This window comes from Fukomys damarensis, unplaced genomic scaffold (assembly GCF_012274545.1).
Source record: "Fukomys damarensis isolate Sample0158 unplaced genomic scaffold, DMR_v1.0_HiC HiC_scaffold_13, whole genome shotgun sequence".
Lineage (NCBI taxonomy): Eukaryota > Metazoa > Chordata > Mammalia > Rodentia > Bathyergidae > Fukomys > Fukomys damarensis.
The window spans coordinates 12483447-12505823 of record NW_022900925.1 but is presented as its reverse complement, the minus strand read 5'-3'; the positions used below and the strand labels follow the sequence as shown (position 1 = coordinate 12505823).

General features: G+C 48.8%; 2 protein-coding genes across 6 annotated transcripts in view; one reads left to right on the top strand and one right to left on the bottom strand.

The window, feature by feature from the left end:
• Slc13a5 (solute carrier family 13 member 5) overlaps nt 1-20688 on the top strand; it is a 37104-nt gene extending 16416 nt beyond the window's left edge. The window contains exons 2-12 of one of the 3 annotated variants that reach the window (XM_010611328.2): nt 1134-1262; nt 1524-1660; nt 3924-4111; nt 5260-5428; nt 6643-6765; nt 10584-10799; nt 11661-11761; nt 12706-12824; nt 14843-15004; nt 18010-18147; nt 19315-20688. In XM_010611328.2, the coding sequence (XP_010609630.1) occupies nt 1134-1262; nt 1524-1660; nt 3924-4111; nt 5260-5428; nt 6643-6765; nt 10584-10799; nt 11661-11761; nt 12706-12824; nt 14843-15004; nt 18010-18147; nt 19315-19446 (1614 nt within the window). In that variant the 3' untranslated portion in view covers nt 19447-20688. Of the gene's footprint in view, nt 1-1133; nt 1263-1523; nt 1661-3923; nt 4112-5259; nt 5429-6642; nt 6766-10583; nt 10800-11660; nt 11762-12705; nt 12825-14842; nt 15005-15776; nt 16340-18009; nt 18148-19314 lie in introns of those variants that run through there. The other 2 variants (XM_010611329.2, XM_033762835.1) reach the window with 2 other exon arrangements.
• CUNH17orf100 (chromosome unknown C17orf100 homolog) overlaps nt 1-22377 on the bottom strand; it is a 56265-nt gene that overhangs the window by 6750 nt on the left and 27138 nt on the right. For 2 of the 3 annotated variants that reach the window (XM_033762838.1, XM_010611334.3), the window contains one exon: nt 12273-12944. The exons of the other annotated variant lie outside the window; for it this stretch is intronic. The gene's annotated coding sequence lies outside the window, so the exon portion shown is untranslated. Of the gene's footprint in view, nt 1-12272; nt 12945-22377 lie in introns of those variants that run through there. 3 annotated transcript variants of the gene reach the window in all.

Genomic DNA, 22377 nt, shown 5'->3' with positions numbered 1-22377 from the left:
AGGAGAAACCTGGAACACGGAATCCTGGCTTTGAAATAAAACTTGAACCAGCCTTCATAAAGATTATAGTAAGAAATGTGATGAAAACATCAAAGAGCCAAGGGAGATTGGTATTATTACCCGCATTTTAACAGGAACGAGATTGAGGCCCGGGTGTTCAATGACTTTCCCCAAGTCCTACAGCGAGTGAGGGGCAGAGAAGCAAGTGCTTGCATGTCTCACTCCAGAGCTAAGATCCCACTGGCTAGGTAGCTAAAGGATGGAAATAGGCCGCCCATACAAAAGTACAAGCAAACAGTAAAAGCTGGAGGCCTTTGAAAGAGAGAAATGTCAAAGCATCAGGCACCATCATTTTAACTGTACTAAGACAAAAACACCCTGGGAAACAGAGCTGGTGATTTTCTGGATGAGCTGGTTTACAGGGGCATTTCTGGGAGCCAGGAGACTTGGAGAAACTCTGTGAGAAAGAAGTGAGGGCCAGGCACTGGGAAGTGGAGGCTGCGTCCATCAGGGAATCTCTCCTCAAGGCAGACTTAGAAATAAGTGAACCGATAAAGCAGAGTGGCCACAGGGCAGAGGAAACCACATTCAGGGGACTATTGGAGGGCAAAGAAGTGAAGCGATTCATCAAACTTGTGGAAGATCTGCACTTTAAAAAATGATCAGAATGAAGGTTATGCAGCAAAATGAAGAAATCACCGTGTTAAGATGTTGAGAAAAGGAAATAGGGTTGAAAGACATTGTGGAGGGAACCGCACTTAATTTGCAAATGGAGGCAGTGTCTTTGCAAAATGATTTTGTGTAGTTCTTAGAGCAGGTCCCTCAACATGGCATTTTCTTGTCTTTTCCCCCTTTCTTCTTTTTCCCTTCTGACCCCCTTCTTCTCTCCCCACTCCTTCCTTTTCTTCCTATTTTTATTCTTTCCTTTTGAGAAGCGACCAGCCCGAAGTTTCAGAAGATGAAAGAGCACACCTGGGAAGGAGGCAGGGAGTGGGGACAGCAGCCTTTTGATGGCTGATTCTGTCTCTGCTGGCCTGAACCCGGAGAGCTGTGCTGACCAGGGGTACAGGACTTCCTGCGATCTGGGGAGGGGGCAGGGGCGGCCTGCCGTGGCCTCAGGGCTGTCTCTTCAGTTTGTCAGGTGTGCCTACGTCATCATCATCATGGCCATTTACTGGTGCACAGATGTCATCCCGGTGGCTGTCACCTCCCTCATGCCTGTTTTGCTCTTTCCACTCTTTCAGATACTGGACTCCAAAGAGGTGAGCACATACAGGGGTCCTGGTGACGTCTGGGTTCTCTCATAGACTCCTTCCTTTTCCAAGATCCCCTCTCTGAGCTGTCTAGGTCTGGGGGTCACCAGACTCACGACCCTGGTGCATTCCCCCCCGGAATAGAGACATACATCTCCAAGCTGGCCCTGAAGTCAGCACGCGGTCTGCTAGTTCATCTCTGGGGACTTGGGTGACTCTGGGCCGTGGGGAAGGAGGCTGCCTTGACAGGGCCTCCATGCTGCCCTCCAGGTATGTGTCCAGTACATGAAGGACACCAACATGCTGTTCCTGGGCAGCCTCATTGTGGCAGTGGCCGTGGAGCGCTGGAACCTGCATAAGAGGATTGCGCTGCGCACGCTGCTCTGGGTCGGAGCCAAGCCCGCACGGTAATTACGCCTCCCTTTCTGGTCATGTGGTCTGCATGGGCCCAGGGCTGGGAGAGGAGTGTGCTACACACCAGCCGTCCTCCAGGGTTGAGGACAGGCTGGCCACAGCTTACCCGGATGTGGCAGGTTGGCCCCTGGGTGGAGCATATTTTGGTCTTAGCTGGAGGAGCAGGTACCTAGGTGGTAGCAGCAGGAGGGGAGAAGGCTGGTCAGCAGGAGTCCTGGCAGGTTTTGGGGGCGCTCCCCGTGAGGGTGGCCGCAGAGTTTCACAAGAAGCAAAACGGAGCCTAGATCAAGCCGTGCCTGGTTTTGTAAGTAAAGCAGGCCAGAAGTGGCTCAGCTACCCAGCTCGTGGGGGAAACAAAAAGGTTACTCCTCCACCCTGGGACGTCTGCCCCGCTGCATAATAGTGTCTGGCCTCATCTCCCCCACTTCACTTTGGACTTGAGCTTCTCAGCCCTTCACCAAGATCTCCCCACCAAGCAGAACAGAGTCTGTTTCCAGTAGGCCCACAGGGCATATGCCGGAACCACAGTCATGACAGTATAATGTCTACCATGCCGGGCCAGTGCTGGGACCTTGTGTGTCATCACATTAGATTCTCAGCACAGCTCTAAGAAATTGGGTGTTATGAGGAATTGGAGGCGGGGTTGGGGGGTGACTTGCTGAGGGGCATGTGGAGATTGAACTGAGAATGTCTGACAAGGTCTGTGACTCTGTATGTGGGAACTGCGGGTGCATCTTGTGAAGCCAGGCGCCATTTAAATAATAGTGTGTCCCTCAGCGCTTGGAGGGCCCCTCCTGAGATGTCCAAGTGTTAAGGGCTGGCCTTGGTTGGTCCTTCTGGTGACCCAGACCTGCTCTCCCTTTGTGCCACATAGGTCCGGTCACAAGCCACTGAATTTTCTAGAAACATGTGCTCTCAGGACAGCGGACCTCAGCATTCTTGTCTTTGAATCCTTTGAGTGACTGGCTTTTGCCACTGGCAGGAGGGAGGCCGCCATAGTGGGCTTCAGTGGAGCGATGGCTTCCAAATCCAAGAAGTACATGTCTGCCTCGGTGCTCCTTCTGCCACCTGGCTCCTTCTCTAAGCATGGCTTCCTGCTGTCTATGGCACTGCCTGTCCTGGGGGACCTTATGTGGAGAGCTCCTTAGGGCTTTGAGATTTCATGTGGAAACCAAGGTCTCTGGGAGGCTTGTGTAGGGCTTTCATCCTCCGCCTGGCCTGGATGCTGCTCTTTATTTTTATGGGTTTGTGAGGTCAGTCTGTATGGACACCAGCATGAACCTTAGTGTAGTGCACCCCCAGGGCCCTCCTTCAGGAGCTGGCCCTCAGGCACCTTAGCAGCCCTGAAGGGGAACCTGAGTGCACGAGGGCTTGGAGACTCAGAGCAGCTGGGTGCCACTCTGCTGGCCCTCCTGAGGGCCTTCTGCTTCTGGCCTCATGCCGCTGGGTTGTGGGGAGCCCTGGAGAAGAAGCAGTCCCTGGCCTGCTCTCAGCCTAGGAACAGAGCAGGCATGGACACTCATCCTCTGAACCCTACCTAATGACGAAGAGAGGAGGGAAGAAAGAGAAAGGTATGGCCGGCCCTACCTCAAAGCATTTTGAAGCAGGCCACAGAGGAGGGATGATGTCTGAGAGGGCTTTGAAGGACCACGAGAAGCTCTCCAGGTAGACAGCAGTGCGAGAGCAGCAGTAAAAGATGTTGGGTTCTCAGCAAAAGGAATGTGTTTTCTGAACAGCTTAATTTGATCCCTGGCAAAGTGTGATGTGGGGGGGGGCAGCTGAAAAGAAGGCTGTACTTCCCCAAGCTCTCCCTACCCCAGGCTGTCTGTGGAACCTTTCTAAACTTAGGAGAGAAGAGACTGGGTCTAGGACGGGGAGGCTCTTCTGGGTACAAATAACTCAGGCTCTCTGCATCACCTGAGTCATACTTGGGACACACCAGCCATATTGAGTTGGTACCATCTGGATGTCTGTGCTTTCCTTGCTACACAGGAGCTCCTTAGAATCAGAGCCGGGTCTGGGGGATCTTGTTTTAATAACCAGAAGAGTGGACCTCAGTAATATTTGTGAGACAGGGTTAGGAGGGGGAGAGGAGGGAAGGAAGGAAGCAGGGAAAGGGGCTTGGCACTCAAACTAGAATCCCCTGTTGGAGTGAGTATTCAGTCTTCACTGGCTGGCAAGGAGTGGAGACTTGAAGACTTGGAGTTGGGGGAGTGGGAGTACTCTGTGGCTTTCCTCCCTGACCCTCCTCTGCAGGCTGATGCTGGGCTTCATGGTCGTCACGGCCTTCCTGTCCATGTGGATCAGCAACACAGCCACTACAGCCATGATGGTGCCCATTGTAGAGGCCGTGCTACAGCAGATGGAAGCCACAAACGCAATCTCTGAGACTCGACTTGGGGCATTGGAGCTGGTGGACAAGGGCAAGGCTGGACAACTGCCAGGTGAGTTTCTGGCCAGGGCACTCTAGGGAACACAGGGCCTCCTTCCCTCTATTGCCAAATGTTTTGACCATTTCTCTCTTCCTCCCTATTCTCTGTAGATCTGTTTTAAACATGCGTAGAGAAAGCAAGTTAGGAAATATTGTTCTCATAAGTTTTAGAAGTGTGGTTGTTGCAAAAAAGTTAGATCCTTTAGAGCCAGGCATGGTGGTGCATACCTGTAATCCCAAAACTCTCAGAGGCTGAGGCTGGAGGACGGCAAGTTTGAGCCCAGCTTGGGCAATTTACTGATTCAGCAAGACACTGTCTCAAAATAAAAAATAAACAATGAGCAGAGGACCTAGCTTACTGCAAAGGCCCAGGATTCAAAACTCAGTACTGAAAAAAAAAATCCTTTAGTAGACCTTAGGATATTGCATTTTCATTAGAAAGAGCTTATAACAAGGTTCTCCCCTCAGCTCCTGCTAATCACAGAAATCAGTTAAGTGCCCACTTTATTATCTTTGGACATCTCTGGATGCCCACTGGGTGCCCCTTATCTCTTGCTCCTCCTGTGGTCTTCAGGTAGATCTTCCTGCTAGCTAAAGAGCCCAGGGAATCATCGTCCATCCGCTTTGCCTTTTGCCCGTTCCCTACCCATCCCCAGGACCCTGCACAGGGGAACTCAGGAAAGTTGATTGCCAGACCCTAGGTGAGGTCCTGGGCTGCAGAGTGGCCAGGCGCACACTAACTTCTGACTCATGCAGCTCAGTAGGGTGGCTCCACACAAGAGTCTTCTGCCTGGGGGAGGCCAAAAATTGGATACTTAAGAAGCTAAGGAGTGGGAGAAACTGTGCTAGGAGAAGAGGCAGTTGAGGTAAATTTGGACATGTAGGGACAGCCTGGCAACAGCAAGGGGTCAAGACAGAGGAGACACGAGTCTTGTCTTAAGTTGTTAAGTTTGGCGGGAACATGAAGGAGCCATAGGGGAGCCATGGGAAATGACTTTGGGCAGATGTATGTGGGAGCCTGATTAGGACTTTGGCTGGAGACTGGCGAACGCATGTGGAGGCACCTGACAGGGTGGGGATGTCCCTGTCCTTAGGTTAGCTGCAGGGTCAGGAGCTGGGATTGCTGGACTGGCTCACTTAACAGTGCTGTGCCCACCACAGAGAACCAAGTGACTTTTGGAGACCCCACCATGGAGAAGCAGGAGGACCAGGAAAGGAAGAACATGTGCAAGGCTATGAGCCTGTGTGTGTGCTATGCAGCCAGCATTGGGGGCACGGCCACCCTGACTGGGACGGGACCCAACGTGGTGCTCCTGGGCCAGATGAACGAGTGAGTCATCGGCCCCACTTTCAGGGAACATCAGAATGGGCCCCTTTCAGGCCGGAGGGACCTACTAACATTGGTTAATGGCTTTGGTCCTAAGATACTGGGTTCTATGGATGGATTAAGGGGTTGGGTTTGGTTACTTATTCCCTTACTGTCTCACTTACTATAGCCCCACTAATTGCCCTTGAGGGGATGTATTCTTTCCTGAGAGGCCTCAGGTGGACCAAAAAGGTATATTGGAACTTTCCAGCCTTGACCAAGAAGGGACCCTGCCCATGAGAATCCTGTATCTGTGCCTGGCTCTGTACTGGGTGGGTCTGGGATCATGAAAGTGAGAGAAGCCTGGGCCTGCCATGAGGTTCTCAGGTTCTGTTGAGGGAGCCACACGCAGGGAAGCTCCAGGCCGATCTGGTAAATAAGTGCATTGAGGTTTGTACAAACTGTAGTGGTTAGGACAAGAATAAGCTGGTGCTCATCCTGTGCAGACTAGAGCTCTGGGCAGGGGTGGGGCGGGTGGCTGGCAAATGAGCTAGGAGCTGGAAAGAACAGGCCTGAGCTTGGCAGGACAGAAATTGGAGGTTCAACAGCCAGGCTGGAAGTGCTTTCTGTGATGATATCCTTAGGGTCCGCCCTTAAATTCTTCTGGGGAAAGCAGCCTGTCTGGTCTGTGTAGGGGACGCTGTGTGTCAAAGCAGACACCTTTGGGTTAAAGGAGGTAGCCCTGGGACAGCAGAGGCCTGGGTTGGGAGGCGGGGCCTAGGGAGCATCTTCCGGCTCCATCCTGGAGTAGTTTGGAGTAGTTTTGAGATTTGCTTTCCTAAGGGGCCCTTTCCTTTGCAGAAACCCACAGGTCATCTGAGTCATCTGTGGATCCCTGAAGCTGTTGGTGGAATTATGTGTGCATGTGTACAAAGCCGTTCTTTTCCAGAGGGATGGACATTAACTTTTATGAGATTTTTAGCAGGGCCTGGATCCACAGAAGGGTTGATCGGTCATTCCTCAGCCCCATCTTGTGCCATGGCTGCGTTCCGGGTCCTTATCTGATTAGAGGGCAATGTGGGTCATGAACCTGGGTGGCTGGACCCTGCTAGGATGTAGCCTCCAACTGGGCCCACCTCTCAGTGTCCAGCAACTGCCCGGCTTCCGGCCACAGAGCCCAAACTGCTTCACACAGCTCCACGTTGGCTCGAAGCGCAGGTCAATGCCTTTCTTTTCAGACTGTTTCCTGACAGTAAGGATCTGTTGAACTTTGCTTCTTGGTTTGGATTTGCCTTCCCCAACATGCTGCTGATGCTGCTACTTTCCTGGCTGTGGCTCCAGTGCATTTATATGAGATTCAAGTAAGTCTGAGCAACTCACAGAATACCCTCTAATTATGCCCCCCTTACAGAGAACCCTCAACCTCTAGCCAGTCTATAAAGGTCTTCTGAGGGGGGGGTCAGGGGTCCCCACTCCCACCACCCCCACTGCTCACTGTGCCTCTGTACACATTGTTCCCTCTTCTTGGGTGACTATTTTCTACCTTGCAACCTGTGCTACTCCCCAGTCAGTTCAGATGCTGCTTTCCTGGCTACCCTTTCCTCTACTTCCTCTCACCTCCATCCCATTTGAGAAGAACTTGCTTCCTGCTCTGAGCTGGCTGGAGGTCTATGATATCTGCCTTCAGATTCTAGTGTCACCCCTTGACCTGGACTTTGAGGTCTTCTAGGACCTCTCTGACCCTCGGTTTGGATTTTGCTAGAATGGCTCTCAGCTCAGGGAGAAAGAGCAAGTGTGCCATCAATGTGCCTAAAACAATTAAAGAGAAAATCGTCGCCACGTGCCAAATCAACACTGCTGGACAAGCTTCCACTTGGTTGCTTGAGTCCATTAGCCTTCTGATATTGTCCAAATCAATCCGAACCCAGAGCTTCACTGAATGCCTGTTCCCAGCAGTGTTCCGTCCCAGAAAGTTTACTGTCCTCTTCCCAGCACACTGTCAGGTTCAGCCAGAGTCACCCTTGACAGCAGCCAGACTTTGGACAGAAACCATGACGTGTGGTTGACAGATAGCTTTTTATTTAATTTTGTTATTTTAAAAGACATGAATGTGTCTGTTGCACAAAGGTGATTGTGCCACATGGGGTGGAAAGGACGGAACTAGGAGCTAAGTGTGTCTGTCCTGGGCCTCACTTCACAGGGAGTTGGAGCCAAGTAAAACATAGTGGGGAACATAAGAAGTGGAGTGAAGGAAAAGTGCCTGGGAAACTTGTGATTTAAAGGGGAAAATGGTGCGTTTGTTTGTCTTCTTGTGAAGAAGAAGGAACTGTTTTGATAATTGTTGAAAAAATTGCTGGACATGTTCAAGACAGTCAGAATAATGATCATAAACAGCAGAAGCAGCACTCCCACACTATCCACTGGCCTCTTGTCCACTGCCCTCCTGCCCTACTCCTGCTGAGAGGGAAGTTGCTTACCTCCTTGCTGGCTGGCACAGCTTGGCTCTGACCATAGCTCTCTTCACTCTGCTTCTCAAATCTGTGCCAGGACCAAAGTCCTGCTTGTTTACTCATATCTTTCCAGCCAGTCTTTCAGGAGATGGCCTGAACCTGCTGCAGGTAGGCATCTGTGTCTCCTGATGGGGCAACAGAAGTCATGATGACCAGTGTGTGTTAATGCATATTAACATAGGGCCTGGAGAGGTTAAATAGCCTGTGCATGGTGATATGGCATGGGTGTAGTGGGCCTGAGATTAGAATCCAGGCAGTTCTGCTGCAGAGCCTATGCTCTCCAAATGCAACCCTGCATCTTCTCCTGGAGAGGCCAAAGTCTGCTTGCCCTGGACAGCTTCAGGGTCCAGGCATACCAGGTATCAGAAGCACTAATTGTGGCCTGGGAGCTTCCCTAAAGCCTCAAGGCCAAGTAAGAAGAGGGAGCTGGCCTAGCATCAAGACCACAAGTGCATCATCAGCTTGCCCATCCAGCAGTGGAGGTAGGACCATGTTCTTGAAAACCCAGCCAAGAATCTAAAGCTGTGATTCCACAGCCTGGAGTAGCCTCCATCAGGTCTCCTGGACCAGAAGAGATCCTACAGAGCACTTGGTATGCTGCACTGGAACCATTGGAGCCTGCTGGTGGTGGAGGAACAGAGGTGTTGCCCAGCCCACCCCTTCCCAACATGGTGCTCTAGTTTGAACATGGAGCAGACATGGGGTCACAGGAAGCCCAGGCTCAGTTTTGAATCTGGAAGGTAGAGGAAAGATTGTTCCACTCAGCTGGGATGATGGCAGCAGTGCTCTGGCCCAGGCCATGTCCTGCAGCATACCAGGACCTGATGATCCCAGTCCACCTCCTGGATCACATCACTTACGGCCAAAGAGTGCAATGTCTCAGCTGAAGGAGTCTCTATTGTGTATGTCTGTATTGTCTGTCTTACTTTTTCTTATCTGGAAAGTCATGGAGAGCAATGTCAAGGTCTTGACCTCTAGCTTAATCCAAAAAAATTGTCTTGCTAAGTTTATGGGAAACCTCACGGTCATTCAAGAAGGCTACGGCCATCTCACCCCCCAGGACTGCTAAGAATGATATGGGATATTTCTGCTGGGTTGTACCTAACTGTCACAACCAGGCTAACCCCCAGAGAGATATTCTTGGGAGGGTTTTTCCTAACCCCTACCTGCTATGGCAGAGACACATGGGTACTCAAGGTTCCCTTCTCTTCTTGGCTTCAAAGTATATTTAGTCTGAGTTCACCATGGTGGTGAAGGCCATTCTCCAAGGATGTCTTGGCTTTCACCCCAACTCCAGGGCTCTCACAGGCCAATTAGGTCCTGCATCTTACAACAGCCCAGCAGTCACCAGATGAAATGCACACAGACATGAGAGTGAAACTACTGAGCAAAAGAGGGTGAGAAAGCACAGAGGCCCTACTATGGAGAACTGCATCAGAAGACTGAATAGTACACACAGCCCATAGTTTGTAGTCACTGTGGTGTAGGGGATATGCTGTTAGCACCACTCTAGGCTCTGGCTTCTTACTGCCTGTCTCATGCTAGGCAACTAGGAATTCTGGAAATCTTAGGCTTGTGGCACAGCCTCAAAGTCTAAGATGACAATGGCAACAGGTCAGTGGTTGGAAGAACACAGTCTATGGAGATCCCCTCTCATGAGAGCAGTGTTGACCCCATGCCTGATGATCTCCTGGCACAAGGCCTCGCCCCTTCTCCAGAAGGGAGGTTTGGCCAGTTGTGTAGACCTGAGGTCCTATCACTGCTACCTTCTTTCCTGGCCTCTGAGCTCCCAGGAGGCTGTTTCCTGATGTCGCAGTGCCCCTATGCTGTAGGCCATGCTATCACCACCAGTGTGACTTTCGTGATCTCAAAGGCAGTTAACATTCAGCCCTGATGTCGGGAACCAGCACCTGTTTTGTCAACCACAGCTGTTCCGTGAATTTTACCCTAGGCCCCTGAAAGACTTGCAGGGACAATGCTCTTGGCCTTGCCCACCTACTCAGAGCAACAGTGGGCAGAATGTGTAAATAGAGTCCTCAGAAAACACCTTGGGTACTACATCCTCTGCATCAGTGGGCCCAGTTACCCCTCCCCTAAGTCGAGTTACCCTCATCCTCCCTGCCTCCTCAGGCCGATGCCAACATGAGGGGAGGTCCCGCATGGCACTTTGGCTGGGTCCATTTACCAATGGGCCACTCTAAAGGCTCTGTCCAAGAACAGAGACTGGCCTGGCTTCCTTCCTGCCCTGGCCACCAGGCACCTGCCAGATCTCCCTTGCTAGTGACTGCCTCAGTTTTGCTTGTTTCTGTATCCCATCCTCCTGCTCACTCTTCGGTTCCGCTCAGCCTCTCATCCTCCTGGCCATTCTCTCCTTTCCTACACTCACTGTCCCTGAGACCTAGTTGAGACCCACTGCTTCTCCTGTACCACCTCCTGTATCACCCTTGGGGGAATAACCCCAAGATTTGGAGGCACCCCTTGAGAATGTTCCGGGCACTTCACAAGCTTTCCCCAAGATGTCCTAGGAGGAACAGGAGGTAGATAAGACATAGAAGGAAAGAGGGAGGAAGGGACTTGCTCGAGGCACTGCAGTAGGTGGAATATTTGGGTTCACCTGTGCCTGAGCCAACCCATCTGTCCTACCATTCTCTCATTTTTGCATTCTCCAGTTTTAAAAAATCCTGTAGCTGTGGGACACAGAGCAGGAATAAGGAGAAGGCTGCCTATGAAGTGATACAGGAGGAGTACAGAAAGCTGGGACCCTTGTCTTTCGCTGAGGTCAATGTCCTGATCTGCTTCCTCCTGCTGATTGGTCTGTGGTTCTCCCGAGATCCCGGTTTCATGCCAGGATGGGCGTCCATTGCCTGGGAGGAAGATTCAAAGATGTAAGTTGTTTGACTGGAAGAAGCCTCTGCTTTGTTACAATGGTGTCTAGATGCTGCTGTTCTCTGGTACAGCTGGCAAGAGGAAGGTGTGGAGTTGGGCCCTTTGTTTTGAAGCTGGGTTTTAGAGAGCACTTTGTTGGTTTCATGAGTCATTTTCCTTTCTGAACAATCTTTATGGTAAGACCACAAAAGCATCTGTTTCTGCAGTACCTTTGGCAGAAAATGCATGGTCAAGTAGGGTGGCCCTGGCCCGGGGACAGAGTTTGTCAGGCTAGGAGTAGGTCTCCTAGAATTCTGGCTTCCAGATCTCTGCTCTGCAATCTTCCTTTCTGATCATTCCTTAGACAGAAATTTGGCAAAGGGGGCCTATGTGAATTTTTCTACTGGCCCTGGTGTTTGCAGCATGGAGAAAATGTTGAGAAGCAAACTTGTGTATCCTAGAAAAGGCAGGAGATGTGGGCAGGTAGATGCTGCCTGCAGCTGGCCATTCTATTTTTGCCTGATGGGGTCAGCACCAAAGTCCTTGAAATCACCCTGATAAGCCCAGGATTCTAAAGAACCTGGAAAAGAAGTCACAAAGTTCACGCATGAAGCAGTATAGGGTGAGGGAGGCAAGTGAGCTGCTGTGGATTTGCCCATAGTTGGCAGCTAAGAATGTGGGCATCTTGGTTTCACCCCAGGACTCGGTCTCACACTACTCTGATCTTGGCTCTGGGGTCTCCAGCTTTCCTACCCAATGAGCCTGTTTCTCCACACAAGAGCTTTTAGACATAGATCTGGCCCAGTTAGGACAGGTTTGTGCATGGCTTTCACTGTAGCAGCCAAGCTAGGCTAAACTCCTATGTGCTCCTTTCTACCCAGGTATGCCACGGATGCCACTGTGGCCATCTTTGTGGCCATCTTGCTATTCATTGTACCTTCACAGAAGCCCAAGTTCAACTTTTGCAGCCAGACCGAGGAAGGTAAGGTTCCTATGCTGGTCTTCCAATGATCTGGATTGGGTCTTGGGGCAGTAAATGATCTCTATGGAGTGGGCCCTGGTCCTATGAGAAGAGAGAATCCTGTCCTCTTGAAGAAGACTGGCCATATTACAAAAGCCTGGAGATTTCCAAGCCAACAGTGGTATTATTTAGCACAAAACCTCTTCTCTTGCTTTTTCAATGTCTGAAATCTTATTCATATTACACCAGGGGCAGAAAGTGGGTTTCAAATTTCCCCTAATGTTTGTCAGGCTAACTTTTTTGTTTGTCAGCACTTTTTTGCTGTTTTCTCTTTTCTTCCCTGTTTTGTTAATAGGCATGCATATTTTACAGTTATAATCAAAACACACAGAGTTTGAACATTATATCTTTATTGTTTACATCTTTTTGGTTTTTCTTGGGACTACACTATAAAAGTTTTTTTTTTTAACCATTGCTACAGTATTTATTTTCTCTAATAAAGCATTGTATCAGAGGGGCTGTAACCATTCTCTTGCTCTGGGATATTTTGCCCGTTTTGAATTTTTCATTATTATAAATTAGTGTTTTCTCATATATAGCTTTTCCTTTGAGGGTGTTTCTGCTCTAGGATAAAATTTTAGCAATGATATTACTGGGTTAAAAGAATATTATAAATTTCTTAATAGTTTTAAAAACATATGGCCAAGTTGCTTTTTAAAAAGATTGTTCCAATTTATAATGCCATCAGCAGAGCACATAACAGTTTTACCAAATCCTCTTCAGCAATGGGTACAATAATTATTGTAAATTTTAGCTAATTTATAGGTATGAGCTGGTACCTCATTATCCTTATTGGCCCTATTTCCCCTTAATTATGTGTCCTTTGTTTTCTAATGTTGTTTTGTGTTGCATGTGTGTATGTGTGTGTGTGTGTGTGTGTTTGTGTGTTTGTTTTTTCTTGTCAGAAATGAAAACTCCATTTTATCCCCCAGCACTGCTGGACTGGAAAGTAACTCAGGAAAAAGTGCCCTGGGGCGTTGTGCTGCTACTAGGGGGTGGATTTGCCCTGGCTAAAGGATGTGAGGTAACTTCTCCCAGGGTCCTCTGATTCCACCAAGAGGGTGAATGCAGCTGCCACGTTCCTCTACTTCTCGATCCCTGGACTTCTGTTTCTGTGTCTTTCTCCTCCATGGAACTGCACGCTCTTTGGGGAAAGACATTGACACGTCACATGTACAACCAATAATGCCTGGAAGGGATAAAGCATTCTTGAATGACTGCAGAAGTGAGTACATAGTTGATTTTGGTTAGGCAAGAGAGAGGAAGAGGTCACTGTCAGGGCTGTTTGGAGTCTAATAATAATGCTCTCTGCTTTGACTTATTCTAGGGAGATTTTTCTTTCAAGTTCTCATGTATATTTTCACCGTTTCCTCTGGTCCTTCTCCTTCCTGAATGCCTCATTAGCAAGGTTTCAAAATTTAAAAAAATTTCTACCTAAGTATATAACTGCAATAGAAGAGAAACAGATGTTCAGGAAAATACTCCCAAATGTAACTCTCTAACTCCTTTCTTCCCTCATGGGGAAGAAATTAGCCAGTAGGAGGAATGAACTAACTTGGTGCTGCTCTCCTCATCCATCACCCACCCATCCATCCACCCATCTGTCCATCCACCCATCCACTCACGCACCATCCCACCAACTATCCCTCCATCCATCCATACAGGAATAGAACATAATAAATAGACTTGGTCTGCCTTGTGTTTCATGTTCCTTCAACATCTAGGACATAGCCTGGTGCATATTCCCCCCCCCGCAGTGCTGAGGATCAAGCCAGGGCCTCATGCATGCTAGGCAACTGCTTTTTCACTGAGCTACATCCCCTGTCCAATCCATTTTTTTTTTTAAAGAACAAACCCACATTCAGCCATTCACCTATTCTTTTCTCCATCTATCATTTTCTCATTCATCAAACATAGCTATTATGTCCCTATTGTTGGTCCAGGCACAGAGATTATAGAGGAGATGGAGACATGTCCCTGTTTTTGAGGACTTCACAGCGGCGGGGGGCACACACCTGGAAAGGCATTTCAGGAAGAAGGAAAAAAGCGTGAGGTGTCCAGCTGAAGAGTAGAGAAAGCTGGTGAGGCTAGCAGATACCATTTCCCCGAGGGCCTTGGGAGTAAGTAGGATGGAGGACGTAGACTTGATTCTGAAGGCAGTACAGAAACACTGAAAGGCAAAGGCCAGGGAGTGATTTGGTCAGATCTGTACTTGAGATATAGCCCTCTGGTGTCTGACATGAAGGAATGGGGCAGGTAGAGACTGGAAGAGAAGCAGCCCTGTAATCTTCATCTAATGTAGCCTCAGAAGTTGGACTCCATGGGTGCATTTTCTCCTTAAGCTCTGCCTGCTGCTCTTCTTTGGCCTCTAAGACACTACTTTATCCTGCTTTCCTTCTGACTTTATTTCTGCTCAGCCTTCTTTGCTGATCTTTCCTCTGTTTCCCCTTAAATATGGGTGTTCTGCAAGGCTCTGTCCTTGACCTCTTGTCTATTTACTTTTCATTTTCTCCCTGGACAATCTTTCTCAGTGTAAGACCAAATCTAAATCCCCAATTTCTGGCCCAAATCATTCTTCTGAGTTTCGAGAACCATAGGTCCCCAAGAAAAGAGAAGATGGATGTGAGATATTCTTGGTGACTTGGTGACTTGTTGAATGTAAGGAATGAGGGTGACAGAGATTCCCCATTGTGGCTCCCTGACTCCTGGCTGGGGAGGCCTGAGGGAGAAGCAGACTTTGGGCTAAGGAAAAGGAACTTTGGCTGGGGGCATGTGCTTATGGAACATGTGGGTGGAAATTCCTAGAAGGCAGGTGGAAGTTTAAATCCAGATAGATCTGCTGGACTAGAGATTAAACTTTAGGAGACAGCAAGGTGAGGATGTAGCTTAAAACTGTGGAATGATTCGTATCATTTATGGTATGGGTGCAAGAAAGAAAATTGGGAGTAGAGGATGGGTTGAGCTCCCCATTCCACCACCTCTGCCTCTGAAGAGACTGTGGGTCAGGAGCCCCAAAGTGATTGCCCTTCCTGTCCTTCTCAGGCCTCAGGGCTCTCAGAGTGGATGGGGAAGCAGATGGAGCCCTTGAGCAATGTGTCCCCAGCAGCCATCACGCTGATCTTATCCTTGCTTATTGCTGTGACCACTGAATGCACAAGCAACGTGGCCACCACCACCCTGTTCTTGCCCATCTTTGCCTCCATGGTAAGTACCTCTGTTGTGGGAGGGGAAGCCATTTCACAGGAAGCTGTCAACCCATGACCTTATCCTGGGTCCTTAGAGTGGGTATGAAATCAGGGGCCAAGCTTAGAGACCAGAGTCTGGCCCTGGCTCTGATGTGGGCTTGTGCACCGTTGGCCACCCTGGTCCCCAGGCCCTTACTGGTTTGCTGGCACCTCTTCGTCATCCCCCTGCTGTAAAGTGGCAAACATAGACCAGGTACTCAAACTTTACTGTATAAACCTAACTGGATGATTTTGCAAGCTGGGGAGGTAGGACTTGTACCAAGGCTCTGGATGCTGAACACGTTGCAGGAGAACTGCGGAGCACCCCTGGGAACACCACTGACTGAGACCCCCAGGAAGGGGCCTTGGAGGAGGTGGGGCTTAGAGTGGGAGTGAAGGAGATGGCATTTGGTGAAGGAGATGGAGGGCATGGCTGAAGACTCCAGAAGGCTCCCTTGCAGAGCCTAGGGATGAAAGGATCAAGCGTGAACTGAGCCAGAGAGGGCACTGGTGGTGGAGGCGAGGGCTGCTTAGTGTTAGCTACAGTATCTTGTTCTATGGGTGGGCATGATTTTGAGTTGGAATTGAGGAGAAAACAGAGCTGATAGGAAAATCAGCTGCCATCCTTTTTCCTGTCTCCTGTCATTCATTGAAAAGCAGTACTGACCTCAGGGTGGTATAGGAAGAGCTCTGGGCTTGGACTCAGAAGACCTGAGTTCCCCATACATATCACTGAATCCTTTTTCTCCTAGAGGTGCACTGAGGGTCCATAAGAAGAGACCTGTAAAAAGCCTCTACAGACTGCACAGGAGCATGGGAGAGGTTATAATTATATTGGAGCTGGGAGACAGACTCACAAAGGGCCTGAAAAGAGCACTAGAGTTGGTAAATTTCCATCTGGCTGCCTGTACTTCCACGTGCATAAAAAGCAAATCTAAGTGGTTTTCCTGCCATTCCAAGTGGAAATGAAAGTGTTAAAAATAGTAAGGTGGCTGTCTCCTCCTCTCTCTAGCAGGCTATTCAGACAGAGACCAAGGAAGAGGGGGAGGAGGAAAGGAAGAGAAGGAAAGGGAGAGGACAGTTAGGAGGAGAAACAGGAAGGGGGAAGAGTAAGATTGGAAGGAGGAAGAGAGGAGTCTTTTGATGATGAGCATGTGGTGGGGATGATTCCTCTTCCTGGGCAAAGGCTCTGGGATTGCCACCTCCAGCTCTTACCATGAACACCAATGGCCTCACCCAGACAAATGCAAGCCTGAGTTCAAAGGAGTGTCCAGGTCTTTTGAAAAGAAGCTTTTTTAGAACCAGAAGCCCTGAATAAGATTCCCCAGACCTACCTCCATAGATTCACCCAGACAAATGCAAGCCTGAGTTCAAAGGAGTGTCCAGGTCTTTTGAAAAGAAGCTTTTTATAGAACCAGAAGCCCTGAATAAGATTCCCCAGACCTACCTCCATAGCCTCTCCTGGGAACCCTTTTGTGGGAAGGAGAAAGAGTGTGGTCATCTGGCACGGTCACCGAGGAAGGAGGGGTGCATATAGCATGTGGTACCCAAAGCCAGGGAAAACGAGGATGGGGAAGGACCAGAAAGCAGCCTGGCCTTGCCTGAGACCACGCAGCTACTCTGAGGGTATGTAACTGGGTGCAGTCTCTGTGTACTCTTTTAACTAAGGAATTTCACGTTTGGGAGAATGTCTTAGGAAAACAGTGCCTAAAACCATAGTTATGATATATAGCAGTCATTTATTTTAAATATATCTATAGTAATGGTGAAATAAATGATCTATGCTTATATAGTATAATACCATCCAGCCATTAAAAATCTGTTTTGGAGATTATTTAATAAAACGAAAGCATGTTCGTACTATGATTGTTTTAAGTTGCAATGGTAAATACATATACATGGCTTTAAAATGTCTAACAATACAAAGCAGTGTACAGACCCTATTCCTCTAGCTTCTTCCCTAGAAACAACTTCTTAATTTTTAGACATATACATATATTTTGTTTGTTTGTTTGTTTTTTGAGACAGGGTCTCACTGTGTAGTTGAGACTGACCTGGAACTCACTATATAGCCCAGGTTGGTCTCTAACTCACAGAAATCCTCCTGCCTCAGCCTCCCGAGTGCTGGGATTACAGGCCATGCACCACCACACTTAGCTAGATGTATTTTTGATATATCATACACATTCTTTTCAAATAGTGGGATCAATTTATGGACATGTTAAAATACCTTAATTTTTTTTTGAATCTACACATAGATGTTGGAGATTTTTCCATATTAGCACATAAAGCCTATCTACTTCTTTACAGCTGCATACCACTCCATTGTTTGTATATACCATAATTTATTTAACCATCCTGTTGTTGATGGCCCCTGAGTGTGTTTCCTGTGCTTTGTTGTTACCTTGTTGGAGCGAACATCTTTGCATATGTGCATGTATCTCTGTACAGGGTTTCGTATTGACAGACATTATGAATTACATTATTCATTTACTTCTTGAACAAATATCTACTGGGTGCCTATTCTGTGTGGTTAGATGTAGCTGAAACATAAAATATAGAATAAAAAAGGTGAATACCAAATTCTAGATGCAAAACAATCCCAAATGTATAAAAACATAGACATTTATAGATGCATACAAAAATGAGAAGTCATAGTCCTCTAGGACCTCTCTGCCTGTGTGAGGAGAGACACACACACATAACACCACAAGACGAAGCTCAATCTACGGGTCCAGCATGGTCTCTGGGACATAGTAAGGGACTTGCGGGGATTCAGAAAAGCCTCCCAAGGGAGGTGTCTTCTCAGCCCAGGCTTCAGTGTTTAGCAGCGTTGTCTGCCAGAGAATCACTGGCAAAAGGCAGAGGACCCAGCAAGACAAAGGCGTGGAGTTTACGCTAAGCCTTCAGGAAATGCTTCCCTGAATTATGACCCTTAGAGCTTTTGTGTTCTGTGCTGTGAGCTGTGGTGCTGTTTTCCCCCAGTCTCGTTCCATCGGCCTCAATCCGCTGTACGTCATGCTCCCCTGTACCCTGAGTGCATCCTTTGCCTTCATGTTGCCTGTGGCCACCCCGCCTAATGCCATCGTGTTTGCCTACGGACACCTCAAAGTTTCTGACATGGTAACACAGCTGCTTTTATTTACTCCCCTCAGACTCTGATGCTATTGGTATAAGGGATGCCCCACTTATGAGGGACATGTGAGTGTCAAAAGAATGGCATATGATTTGGGAAGTGTCCAGAGCTATGCTCATTATTTGCATTTATAGTGCAGCATTTCTTCTTTTTGAAGTGATCTCAAACTTCATCGGCTGTCCTGTTTCCATAGTGGATATCAGAATCTCCCTCCCAAAAAAGCTGTACAGACACCAGGGGAACCCTGGCTGAGCACTTGGAAGGGTGTAAATGGGAGACCTCCATGGCCAAGGATGGATTTCACAAACTAGCAAGCACCCTGAAGATAGTCAGGAGGGGTGCGGCTTAGATTGAGAGGAAATGCTAAGGGCGGGTGAAGAGACTTGTAGAGGTGTCTGAAGAGGGGAAAGTGACCTCTTTTCGGAGCAGATAACGCATGGAGGCAAATACAGTCACAGGAAGAACTCTCCATGCCACATTTGGCTTTGTGGCCTTTAATGGGGGAAGAAAGATGTATTTGCAGCTCTGGGTCAGGGACAAGGAAAGTGTGTGAGCCAGAGTAACTGGAAGTAAAGGTTCTTACCTTGGACCAGCCAGTTGGTAATTATCATAAATACTCTGCTGGTTATCTCTAAAACATTTCCACAAAGAGGGAAGATTCCAGTCCCCATAGAAGATCTACAATGAGGTATTCAAGTGATGGTTACTCGCGTTAGGGAAAGAATGCAGAGTGAGCATTGGAAAGATCCACAGGAGGGTCACAAGGAGGCTGCAACATCTTTGTGGGTCACTCGAATCACTGGGGAAGCACTGGGTCTGGAGTCACATCCCAAGCTCTGCCATGATTTGCCTGAGTGGCTTTTGCCCCATGTCACCATCCTGAGGTCATTTTCCACTGCTAAAATGGGCACTGGGAACCTCTGTTCCACCTCCTTCCCAGAGTCACTGAGCATTCACGACAGTGGATGTGAGCTTGCTTTACCCGGGACGAGGGGAACCCCAGAGCATGGCAAAGGCACAGCAAACTGGCCCTTCATCCATCTCTCCAAGTGTCCCATTTGCCCTTGTCCTGACAAAGCAGCAGACCCAGGGGTGCTGACTTGGACCCTGGTTTTATTTACTCTTTTATTTATTTATTTATTTTTATTTTCCAGGTGAAAACAGGACTAATGATGAATGTAATTGGAGTCATGTGTGTGTTTCTGTCCGTCAACACCTGGGGACGGGTCATATTTGACTTGGATCATTTCCCTGACTGGGCTAATGTTACACACATTAAGACTTAGGAAGAGCCACAGGACCTTGCACACGGCCTGCACTCTCCTGAGGACTACAAATTTCCAGCACACCTTGCACAGAGCTTTGGGGTTCACACCCCAGAGTGACTCAATCGTGCCCACACCCCACCAAGACCCAGCCAGTGGGTCACCTCTTCCTTCAGGGCTAGAGTCAGAGATGGTGATGGGCAGGCTCAGAAGTGAAGAGATCCTCTCAAGAGGCATGGGATCCATTTTCCTGGGCCCTGCCATCATCTCTGGGACTGGCAGGTAGGAGAGGGACCAGGACAGAGGCCCTTGTACCATGGAGCCCTGGGCAGCCACCATGCTGGCCTATGCTGGGCTCTGGTTCTCACCTGCTTAGTCCCAGGTAGTCCACATGGGAATTAGAACCCCAGGATGGGGGCTGAGGAAATAACCTGGCAGTGCCTGTGCCTCCTCTGGCTGCCTCAAATCATTTGTCACTCTGAAGGGGATAACTCAGCCAGGAGGCAGCCCCAACTGCTGGAGTGACAGCACCTTCTGGAAGCTCTTGGATCCTGATACGGCACCAAAACCAAAGGAGAAGCACTTTGACTTGCCAACTTCAGGATGACACCTGCCTCCCTTCCCACAGCTCCTCCTGGCTGACCAGCTCCCCTCGTTTAACTAACAATCTGGCCCCATTTCCCAACTGTCCAGTGAGCCTCCTTCCACCCCTAAGTCCCTTTGTTGTCTGGACCAGCAGCTGCTGAAATCCCAAGGATCCCTTCTTTGCCCCCAGGCAAGCCAGCTTGGCTCTTTGCAGACATGCTTTTTCCTACCAGTGCCATACAGCTGGGATTACACTCCACATGTGGGCACTGCGGATCTTTGGTGGCCACCGTGAAGTACCTAGGTCCTCTCTCATCTTCAGGTACAGAGTGGATGCAGTATTCATTTCCAGTGGCCGGGCCACCTCAGAGTTTAGTTGTCCGGCTGGAGTTTGAGCTCTGCTGGGAATTCCTTCCCCTATTGACTGGCCACAGCAGCCAAGCCTGGCAGCAACAGAGCATCACTGAGAATGAGCAGAATGAGTGCTGGTCCCTAAACCACACACCTACCTTGTGGGTGAATCTACCTGAGTTTACCGGTAATAGTGGCAGTGTGGACATAGAAACTCTCTGAAACCCCATGAGAGAGGGAGACGCGAGAGGCAATCACCTTGTTCTTCCCTTCCCCTCCCTCCCTTCCTCCCTCCCCTTCCTTCCCTTCTCCTCCTCTCCCTTCCTCTTTTTCTTTCTTTCTCCTCTCCCCCCTCCCCTCCCCTTCCCTTCCTTCCTTCTTTTCTTGTACTGCTCTGGCAGAGAGTTGGTGACAGAGAGACAAGGTCCATGGAAAGCATTTTTCAGGGCAGGAGAAAGTCTGGGAACCCAAGGAAAGCCTGTCAAAGACCAAGTGTGTATCTAGTTCCTGACCACACTGTGGAGGCCTTGCCCTCATTATGCTCTGTCTCCCATGGAAATTTCCACTGTTCTGACTCGCCTCTGGTTTTCTGCTGGGTGTGGGCATCAGGGGAGGTGGATGAATGAACAGTTACTCTCTGTCCACCTCCTGGGTGCTAGGCCTTACTGTCCCTGGAGAATCCACTGGTTATTTTATTGGATCTTTGTAGCAACCTGTGAGACAGGCAGTTGTTATCTTCATTTGTCATCGAAGAAAACCAAGGCTCACAGTGGCCAAGGGAAGGGTCCTAAGTCACACATCAAGTTAGCGACAGTTATGATTCCAACAAAAATCGATCTTCTGGCAGCATGCCATGAGTCTGTGCTGTCTCCTCTGAGATGTGTTCAGTACAGTGCTGAATTAGACAGAGCTGTTCTTTGTCCCAAGGCAAAAGCATAAAGTTGGGGCTTGGATTCCCTTGGTTCCCTCAGGAGGCCATAATGCATATGACCGTTAAAATGACTGACCCATGTGGTCAGTGGCACTCACTTGATGGTAGTGGGCAAGGTCAGGGAAGATCATCTCAAGTGGGCATTGAAAGAGTAGTGAAGGGAGGTTTGGCAGGGTGGGCAGAGGACTCCACTAGACATCATCAGGAGGAGGGCTTCTGAGGTTGGGTGGAAGTCGCAGGAGGGCAGAGCAGAGTCCATAACTGAGGAGGCAGAGCAAAAGGTGTTTCTAAGCAACATCTGCCTTCTGAAACTGTACTCACGTCTATGGCCTATGGGAATAGGAAATGCTTTTGACTGCAAATAAAAGAAACCACAGCATACGGTGGCTTAAACCATAGGGCCATTTAGTGTTTACTTAACAGAAGTCTGAAAGTACATTTAAGCCACCAAAGATTTGGGCTCTAGATCACTGTTATCTTTAGGGGATCACACTTTCACCCTTATGCTGGATTCTAAGCCTACATATGCATCTCTCTTCAAGGCAGGAAGAAAGGGGTTCAGAGTGGGGCCTGACTGTGCATCTTTCCCTTTTATTAGAAAAACATGGCCTTTGTCTATGTCTCACTGGCAAGAACCAGATCACATACCCACCTTTTGAACAATTATTGGTTTTTTCTTTTGTTTTGTTTTTGGTACCGGAGATCAAACTCGGGTCCTTGCCCTTGTGAAGCAGGTGGTGGAACCACTGAGCTAAATCCCCAGCCCTTGAACAATTATTGACAAAGTAAAGTGGAATACCAAGAAATCAATTAAGACTCATTTCTTGGAGTTAAGGAGTTGGTTTGTGTTTTCTGAAATCAAAGGATTTCCGCCCACTAAAAAATACAGGCTCTGACAGGGGTGTGGTGGAGGAAAGGTGCTGGGTAGGTGAGGGAAAGTGCCTGGTGTTATCACTCCGGGCCATTTGAGTGGCTCCTTTCTCATGAATTCAGTAGGAACATGTTGCTAAGTAGCAAGAGAGCATGTGTCTTCTGGTCGAAACCTTCCGGAATGTCTACACTCCAAAAGGCCAGGGCACCTCTGT